Source organism: Triticum dicoccoides, chromosome 2B (assembly GCF_002162155.2).
Source record: "Triticum dicoccoides isolate Atlit2015 ecotype Zavitan chromosome 2B, WEW_v2.0, whole genome shotgun sequence".
NCBI lineage: Eukaryota > Viridiplantae > Streptophyta > Magnoliopsida > Poales > Poaceae > Triticum > Triticum dicoccoides.
The window spans coordinates 728,967,304-728,977,043 of record NC_041383.1 but is presented as its reverse complement, the minus strand read 5'-3'; the positions used below and the strand labels follow the sequence as shown (position 1 = coordinate 728,977,043).

The window sequence follows — 9,740 nt, the reverse complement described above, 5'->3', positions numbered from 1 at the left end:
CATAATAGAAGCAAACAATATAACATTCCTTACATTGAAATTATTTTTAGAACTAGTAATTCATCAAGCTCAATATCATCAAGGTGACAAGAACAGATCGCCCTTATAAAGAAAAGGAAGTATACCACTAGAATACTCAACATTGACAAAAATACAGTATGATTTCAAATTCAACCCCATAGTCGCAATGTCTTCATTTACTGTCATCAGGGTCCCTTTTTGTGATTGGTGAGATACTATGTTTTTAGAATCTATACAACAATGGGTATGACTGCAAATTCCATCCACCTTTTTCAATATATTCATTTAATGTCATTGGAATCTCACCAATCATATTCCATCATAAAAGCACAAAGACATGTAGGCATATGTCTCCTGCTTTCCACAGACGCCACATCATAGCACACATTTTCACCAACTAGTAGAAACGTATGACAGCAGGAGAACTAAAAAGCCTGAATACCACCCCCACAATACACCCTTAAGGTTCAGATGTTTTCAATCTTAGATGTACAAAACTTGATGTTGGAAGCTGATCAGAAACATTTCCAACCATATCAGTTACCTAGTTATGTGAGGTTTCTGGTTGACGAGTTGAAGTTCTTAGGGGTGAAAAGCTCTCATCACAAACGCAACTATGGGGCCCCTACCACAACTACGAAAACAGATCGAATAGTGCCACTACCATAACTATATCCATATATTTTGAAATGAATACAGATACCGAAAACTCTTAACTTCAACTATATCCAATACAGATTCGAAAGCTTTCAAAGATATTTAAATGCTGTATTTACTAAAGAAGTAAAAAAACGAATTCAGAGTGTATCTTATCAATTCGATAGGCAGAACATCCTATGGCTTTAACAGCACAATTCCAGTACAACAAATTTATATATCATGAGCATGGCATTACTTTCCGCTGATAATATGAAAATTAACAACATAAAATTGTTCTAGGACACTACTATTAACAAAAATAGAGCATACGTATAGGAGATACTAGCGTATATAGTATTAATAACTTCACTGATTGCTACTGCAGTTCCTACAAAACAAATTTTACATAGCAATGGTGTTCCAGCCTTCCAGATCAATAATGCAAGTGCAGATCAAATAACATGTATTCCAGTTCAGCCTCCTATAGAGCACTAGCCAACATGACATAAAGTTATTATTACGTGACAACAATTATAGTCCCCTACATCTCTCGCTAACGAAGCCAAAGTTACAGACGACACCGCAGATTGCTTGTGGATGTGTTTCAATTTGCGGCCATCCAAACCATCTGAAGCTTAGTGTACTGAATCTGGAGAACAGGGCCCTACTCGCCCTGTGCTTAGAGGGCCATGGTTGGTGCAGAAGAACACGCCCCACCGCCAAGCTCCGGCGGCTGGCCTAAGGGGCGACGCAAGGAACACGTACAAGCGTCCGAGCGGAAATCGCCGGAGCGGAGCAAAAAACCTAGGGGATGCATAAGCTTCCAGTGGCGGGACGGGACCATAGATCACAGGAGAAGCTTTAGGGTTCGGCCTGCACGTACCTTCGGAAGGACGAGCTCGCTGTCGCGGCGGCGCTTGCTCCTCGCTCCCCGCAGGCGGCGCGCCGAGACCCCGAGACGACGTCGACGAGGCGAGGTGGGCGGAATAGATTCTGGCGGCGGCGGTGGCCGATGCGGGTAGAAGCTTGCAGATAAACGACGAAGAGGTGTGCTGCGACGGGGATCGCCGTCCAAATAGCCCAGCACCCCGATCGGACGGCTCACAGTGGACAGCGTGGTCCAGCATATTTTGCTCTACTTGGGCTGGGTCCCACCTGTCGGCCTCCCAACACCTTCGGCCCCTCTCATAGAGCTCTAGTGGCACCCATCTCCCCCGAGCACCCGCCGCCGCCGCCGCCGCCGTTGAGCACCCGCCGTCGCAGGGATCCGCGCTGCGTCCCTATCCAATCGCGCTCTACGGTGGAGAGGCGATGGACTCGGCAGGCGCCGCGAAGCCCGAGGAGGAGGTGGCCGCCTACCAGAGCAGCGAGGCCAAGCAGGCGAGGCTGCAGTCCATGCTCGCGACGCTCCTCGACGACCCCATACTCGCCGACGTCCCGAGGAAGCCCTCGCTGGCGGACGTGGACACGCTCATCAACCTCGAGCTCGGCAGCGCCATGAGGGTGACCGTCGTCAAGCTGGACAACACCTCGTTCGGTATAATATGGCCCTCTTCGAACCCCGCCCACATTTCTGTCCAAATCCCTTACCGTGCGTTTATCCCCCATCTCAATTCGTGCTCCTCTTGCCGTTGTGGTGATGAAGATGTTGCGGTGCTGAACACTGCTACGCTCAAGGATTTGAAGCTGGCTATCAGGAAGAAGATAACTGAGATTGAGCAGGGCCAGATGGGCCATCGTCACATCTCATGGTAAGGAATCAGATCTTTTCCTAGTTACCTGATGTTCTTCAAAATGCTGTCGAATTATGTTTGCTGTTTGATACATCACACAATAGGCGCACAGGCACTGTCGATTAACCCGGAGGTACTAGTTTGGATGGGTGTGACGATCTACATAAGCTACAAGATATATGAGATTGATTTAAATTCTGAATGAACTTGAGACATTGAGAACCCAAGTTGAATTAGCCTCTCCTGTATTAGTGTTTTTCAGTTGAAACTCGAACATATAATTTTTCCAAGATTGACTTCTGGAAGTAGGTTTAGCTCAAATATAACTAATTTCTCCCACAATGGGGACTCAGTCACTGTTGATCTACCAAAATGTATTAGTTTAGATAGGCATCATGATCTGAATAAGATGAACGTCACAAGATCTATGATATTGATTTGGATTCTGAAATAGCCCAAGACATTGCGAATCCTAGCTGAAGCTTATTCTTGTTTTTAGCTTGATATTTGCACTGAACTTTACCTGTTTGGTATTGACTAGCATGTGGGTACACAAGGTTAGTCAAACCCATTTGAGTTGAGGTTCGTATCATAACTAGTCTATTTCAGCTCAAACTAAGGAGAATATAATGTTCGAAGATTTTTTTCTTAAAGTAGTTGGGCTCAACATATAAAGAAATTGCACTCTAATATGTGTAATGGGCATTCTAAACTCTAAAATATAACCCCATTTCCTTCACTGCATGAAGATTCAGCCATGTGGTTATAAGTTTGTCTAGGACAGTCCACTATTTGCCTGTCTGATATCACAGTAGTACTCGCCGCAAAGAGGTCTTGGCCTCAGTATTTGTTACCTCTGTCAGAAAGTGTTATGCCTATTTTTCAGAAAAAAGTGACCATGTAGTATGATGATTGAAGTGCTTGATTATAAACTATAGATTTGGGAAGGCCCGGCTATTTTATTTCTGTAAACATTACTAGATGCTGAAAACAATTTACAACTCAATAATTAATATGGTTGGGCATCTGCCAACTATTAAGATAAGCCTTCCGCAATTAAAAAGATTCAGCTGTACAAATGTAAATTTACAGATCCTACCTTACTGATGTTAGCTAGGCTTAATAATATAGCTTGAACTATATAGTACTCCCTCCGTCCGGAAATACTTGTCATCAAAATGGATAAAAAGTGATGTATCTAGAACTAAAATACGTCTAGATACATCTCCTTTTATCCATTTTGATGACTAGTATTTCCGGACGGAGGAAGTAGCTGCCAGGCTTGTATTGAAAGCCCTGAAGTGCCATCTTGGTATCCATCTTTTCCTGAATTATGGAATTCAAAGGCATCATCATTTATGTGCTTCTCAGCACTAGTTGCATATGTTAACTATCTGTGCAATGCTTTTTTGCTGTATTTTATTGTTTGGCTCTATTATTTTAGCTGTAAATAACCATGTTTTCATCCGTTATTCTATTAAGAACTGACATACTTTTTCGTGGCATCTCTCAACCTTTTCTCTGTCAATATTTCCATCTGTTAAGGAAACAGATGATTTCTTCCAAACTCCGCTCTAAGTATTTATGTTTGTCCCAGGAAGCACATTTGGGAGAACTACTGCCTGACACATCAGAGTGAGAAGTTGATAGATGATAATTCCGCACTTTCTTCTTATGACATTCGTAATAACTCCAAGGTTTGGTTCCTTCTGTTCAAGAATAACAAGATTTCTTCATTTCAATTTTCCGAATTTTTTAGTATGTGTAGCAGCATATGAAACCTCTTTGGGGAACAACAACCCATCTCTTTAAGGCACATGGATATTTTCATATTTTTCTTTTTGGAAGATTTTTTTTATTTACTGCCTTCTTAAGATGGCCTAGTGGAATCTGCGTTACCAAATAAGATAGTTTGACCACAAATGCATCCACGTACAGAGATAGTGTTACTGGATAGCAACTAGAGATGGACTGAATAAAGTTTTTGTGACTATGTTTCTGCGCTCTGCTGTACTAGGTTTGTTTCTCGCCGCACGTCATGTCGAGAATACATCAGAAGCATTCTAGGAGAAGAAAACACCGGTTCTTCCACGGCCTTAGCAGGAAGATGTGATCCTACCTCGTGATTTCGGATCAGTGAAGCCCTTACAGCCAACAGAGTGTGATCGCTTAAGGCCAGTGGAGAGCGATCACTTATGAAACGAAGAACACTCCAAGATTCAGCTGTGGCGGATATATTTCAAGGAAGCAATCGACTGATTCGTTGATGGCATGCAGAAGTTGCAGAAGTTGATGGCAAGCAGAAGTTGCAGAAGATCGTGTATGCTCGGGGAGAGCACTATGTCCCTAGCGCTCGTTAGCTAATGTGTGCGATAATTTCGAAGCTACTACTACTGATTTAGTAGTCATGATATTCGGCAGTGGGAAGTGCCGAAGTGCACTCTGCACTTCATTTTAACTATTTGAACGCTTTTTACATGTCAGCTGGCCCTGGTAAACTACTGCTTCATTTATGGTTCAGACAAGTCTTGACTGCTCGTTTTTACTCAAGTCATGCCCATGATGCATAGTACTCCGTAATTGCAGCCTCTACATTTTATACTCCCTCCGTAAAGTCTTGACTGCTCGTTTTTACTCAAGTATAAGACTTTGATCTAAACCCTCTTTATATTTCTTTACAGAGGGAGTACAAGCTAATCAAACACACACAAAAAACATCATGCCATCACAATGGTTAAAAACACATGGTTTGAAAGATCAAAATTTCAAACCATGTGCCCCAAAACCAACAGACCAGCCTGACCCAAGTCAGGACCAAAATGTGTTGACTGGAAACTGATTCTTTTCTTGGAACCGACATTCCCCCAGCAACTCAACCGGTGTGGTCCCAGGGCACACAGCCACACACATCCCAAAATGCTGAAATGATAAAACTGGCATGCATGACTATAATGGGCACATATGGACAGAGAAAAAGTATGCCCCAGCTGAAGAGAACCCACAGTCCATAAATCTCAACAGGTGATCAGACCGGAGGATAACTTTTTCCTCTATCTGGAAGGGCACCAACGGGAGAGACAAGCTTGACACCAATGGTGCTACCTCCTCCTGTGACAAGCGCGCTAGTACCCACACACACTTTGCCCCGGGCACACACACACACGCTTTGGACTTTGGCTACAACCAAGTAAGCAACCAAACAGTAGCAAACTCACCACACACACTGGTTGCTGCACCATGCACTGCCTGTTGCATTTGGCATGCAGTGCAGAGTGCACTACCAGTTTGAGGGTTTAGGGACCACACTACCATTAAACCCTACAAGTTCCAGACATGGACATGCTTCCACATAGTACTGCTTCTAACTGTAAGTAACTAGTACGAGTAGATAGATAGGATCATGCATAGGACAATGACGGGAGCACTCTGGGAGCAGTAGGCAAGGACAGCCCTCACATGTAAGGGGCACGGAGAGTGAGCTCCAGGGAGGTGCCGGCGTCCTGGACGGGCATCATCATCATCATCTGCTGCTGGTTGCCGCTGCTGTTGTAAAAGCTGTGCTGCGGCTGCTGCTGTTCTTGCAAATGCTGCTGCTGCAGCTGGTGGTGATGATGCTGGTGATGGACGGCCATGGCGTTGGTGTTGCTGGCGGCGGCAGCTCCCCACCACTGCGAGTTGTTGGGCTGGTGATGGTAGCCGCCGCCGTGGAAGTCGTCCGCGCTTTCTTGCCGGCCTCCGCCGGTCGGGAAGAGCGGGAGCTCCCGCGGCGTCTGGTTGGTGGAGAAAGGGAAGCTCGCTGGCCACGGCGTAGGTGCTGTGGCGGCGCCGCCGTGGTTGCCCGCTCCCGCCGTGCTCCTCGCGCCCATGTAATCCTGCCGTGCGTCGATCCAACAGGCCGGATGTACATTAGCTGATTAGCATGCATGCATATGCATGTGGAAATTGAAATTCGGTCGATCGGCGGATACTAGTAATGTATGCAATGTGGCAGTGCATGTGAGTCCAGTTTGATTGGTTACCTGCAGGGTGCTGTCTCCCCAGCAAGTGGTGGTGGCGCTCGCATCAGGATGGACGGCCGCGCCGCGACCGCCGCAGTTGCCGGCGCCGTACAAGCCGGCCGCCGCACCTGCACGCACGTCGCGAGTGTTGTTATGGAGTAGTTCGGACTCGAAGCAAAGCGACGCGAGACAAGAATCAAGTCAAGTGCAGCGCGCGCGCGAGGGGGGGAGAGAGAGAGAGAGAGGACGTGACGTGCGAGCAAGTACCGGAGGGGGAGAGGGCGAGGACGTCGGCGGCGGCGGCGGCGAGGGGGGAGGCGTTGACGTCGACGCCGAGGCGCTTCTTCTGGCGCTCGCGGGCCTTGTGGTTCTGGAACCAGTAGAAGACGTTCTTGCCCTCGATCCGGCCGTACTGCCGGAGCCGGGCCGCGATCCGCTGGATCTGCTCCGCCGTGGGCGACCGGATGCCGCAGTCGTAGTAGAGGTCCTTGAGGATCTTGACCTGCTCCGGCGTGGGCGTCCACCGCGCGCCGCTCGGCCGGACGGGCGCGGTCGTCGTCGTCGCCGCACCGGCGCCAGCGACGGCATTGCCGCCCGCCGCGCCGCCGGCCTGCTGCTGCTGATGGTGCAGCTGTCTCCACACGACGCTCTGCTTGTCCATGGCAGTAAGAAGGTGACTCCTGTTGCTAGCCTACCAGGAGTACTAGTACCAATGTGATGACGATCGGTGGGAAGAAGAAGGAAGGAGGGCGATGGGCGCTGGAAGGAGGAGGAGGGGCGTGGGTGGATCACGTGAGATGCCGGCCGGGTATATATGGTGCCATGGCGCCATGGAGGTCAGGCAGCAGCTGCTCAGCTCAGCTCAGCTCGGCTAGGTATAGGAGGCTAGGAGGGGAGCTATAGGAGGAATAGGAGTGTAGGCAGGGGTGATATAGGTTGGGGCCGGCTTGGTTTGGTTCCCCGAGAGAGGAAGGGGGAGAGGGGATCATGGTGATATCTTTTGGAGAGGGACAAGTGAAGTTGACACACGTACGGGGGGCCATGTCATGTGGGGACGACGGAGGGTATGGAGCGCAGACGCCCCCGCATATGGCAACTGATTCCTCCTCGCCTAGCTCAACATAGCTTGCATTCTCTCTCTCGTTCTCTCTTCTACTCTCTCTCTCACACACACACAGTCGATATACACACAGAGAGAGAGGGAGGGCACCGACCGATATGATCGATGATCAATGGGCGCATGGTGCGTGTTCATACAAGCTAGCATGGGCCGATCGAGTTCGAGTTTTTGTAGTATTTTTGGTTTTGGGGGGACAAGCCAGAATAAGTGTGATGGATGCGAGCGTTGATGTGTGCGGGGGCTCCTTGTCTGCCGCTTTCAATTTTGTTGGTGTTTGTTCTGGCCGTCTTGACTGGCTGGCTGAACCAAAGGGTTTCCATCGATCGGTCGGTCGGTGTCGTCGTCTGCATTGAGAAAATGGTTCGGTTCCTGGAAGAAAAAGACCAATCAGTCATGGAGAAAGAATTCGTCCTGTCCTCGTCCATATGCATATGGAATACCCTTGTGAAAAACAAAACCTCGATCGATCCACATAATCACTATGGGCGCGGTTGCTCCCATATACCCTAACCAAGTCCGCGCGGAAAGAAAATGATCCCTTTGATTGCATGCCTTCACCGCTCGGCCAGCATAGCATGAAACATAAAGCACCTTGGGGCCAGGCCCGTTAGAAAACCGCCGAATCGACAGTTCTTCCACGGCCAGGCCCACAGGATGCACGTGGGCGACGGCTGCTGCACGCGAGGAGCCACGCTCGAGACGTCACGTGTTTTCCAGAAACGCCGACATAATTACCCTCACCTTCCCTCGCCGCTCTCTCTCCACTCTTCCGCTCTCACACCGGCGGCGGCGATCAACGGATTGGAGTACAGCAAAGTGACTGTCGACGTCCATCATCGGCAGCACTTCGCAATGGCGGCAAGCACTATTTTCACCTCCCCGCTTACGATTTTCGAATTCGATCCGTGTTTAGATTCGGTTTTGCACATTCGATCCGTGTGCTAGAGGAACGGGGAATAGGGGTAAATAGCGATAGGATTGATCAGCACATCTTCATGAGTAGTAAGTAGCAACGGATCTGAGGGTTTCAATCGGGATTGAGTACAACGGAATTGGGATTCGGGGTAAACCCTACACAGTAGCGCTAAATGCTAACCGCGGCAACCATGGCGGCGTTTGGAGCTGCGGGGCCCTTGGCCTTGTAGTTGTCCTCATCCTCGCCGTTGTCCAGAATGATTGGCATGCTATGGTGGTTTGGCTTTGGCGCCCTGACCACTACCTCCACCGCTTCTTCTTCTTCCTCCGGTTCCAGAACAACGACGGCCAGCGACACAGAGGCGGGCGGTTGGTCATGATGAGCCTTGTACCCCCTCTATACTTAGCACATCTTGCTCTCTGGTCGGCATCGCTAGAGTCGGCCTGATCCATGGCCCAATACAGTATGTCCACTAACATAGTGCCTTTCACTGGGTCAGGAATCAACATCTTCAACTCTTCTGTCGTCGCCTTCTTGCAGCGCATGCCTCCCTGTGTAAGTCATCGATACTGGTGAAGTTAGAGCACATTTCCATATGGTGTTCTCGAACTTGGTGCGATCACGGAACGAGCATCCAAGGAAGAAAGCCCTCCAACCAATACCCCAGGGGAAGGGGTTGGGGATGGGTTCATGGCGATGGAGATGTGGAAGAGGCGTGATAGTAAGAGATATAGAGGGTTAATTGAATGCGGTGGTGGGTAAGCAGTACAACCTAGGTTGGTAAATATAGGGGCTTTGGACGATAGGATTGAATGTTGATCAACATTTAAACTTTGTGTTGTTCGTAATGCAGATTGACACAGATAACTGGGCAAGGAGGTGGTGCCGCCCTTGGAGAAAGGCAAGGAGGTGGTGCCGCCCTTGGAGAAGGGTAAGGAGGCGGTGTCGCCCTTGGACTATGACATGGTGCTGGAGGAGCCCCCAGCGGCCAGCGGCAAGCGGATGAACTACCACTAGTGCAGAACCGGCCTTTAGTGCCGGTTCATAACGGCCTTTAGTGCCGGTTCTCCAACTGGCACTAAAGAATGGGGACTAAAGGTCCCCCCCTTTAGTACCGGTTCGTCACGAACCGGCGCTAAAGTGCGAACACGTGACACGAGCCAGGCCCGGGTGCGCGTAGGGCTTTAGTACCGGTTGGTAACACCAACCGGTACTAAATGTTTGGGTTTTTTTTCCATTCCATTTTTTTTGTTTGCTGGTATTTCACGATACTACAAATTGTACACGTTATGCATATATATAAATAGATTTTC

The 9,740-nt window shown here is 48.7% G+C and overlaps 2 protein-coding genes across 2 annotated transcripts in view; one reads left to right on the top strand and one right to left on the bottom strand.

Moving 5' to 3' along the window:
* The window catches only part of LOC119365920 (PHD finger-like domain-containing protein 5A), a 3,197-nt gene extending 1,513 nt beyond the window's left edge, over positions 1–1,684 (bottom strand). The window contains exon 1 of the mRNA XM_037631572.1: positions 1,544–1,684. The gene's annotated coding sequence lies outside the window, so the exon portion shown is untranslated. The remainder of the gene's footprint in view (positions 1–1,543) is intronic.
* A 148-nt stretch (positions 1,685–1,832) lies between these two features.
* LOC119365919 (U11/U12 small nuclear ribonucleoprotein 25 kDa protein-like) lies at positions 1,833–4,913 on the top strand. Its single transcript, XM_037631571.1, has 4 exons — positions 1,833–2,197; positions 2,306–2,411; positions 3,991–4,090; positions 4,411–4,913. Exons 1-4 carry the CDS (start codon positions 1,972–1,974, stop codon positions 4,504–4,506), a joined length of 528 nt encoding a protein of 175 aa, XP_037487468.1. The 5' UTR covers positions 1,833–1,971; the 3' UTR covers positions 4,507–4,913.
* Positions 4,914–9,740: the final 4,827 nt, after the last annotated feature.

What these genes read in the sequence shown, in the direction of transcription:
- LOC119365919 (XM_037631571.1), top strand. Translation starts at nt 1,972, where the DNA reads ATGGACTCGGCAGGCGCCGCGAAGCCCGAGGAGGAGGTGGCCGCCTAC. An exon ending in GGCCATCGTCACATCTCATG is followed by an intron (nt 2,412 to 3,990) that starts GTAAGGAATCAG and finishes TGTTTGTCCCAG; the next exon opens with GAAGCACATTTGGGAGAACT. An exon ending in ACATTCGTAATAACTCCAAG is followed by an intron (nt 4,091 to 4,410) that starts GTTTGGTTCCTT and finishes CTGCTGTACTAG; the next exon opens with GTTTGTTTCTCGCCGCACGT.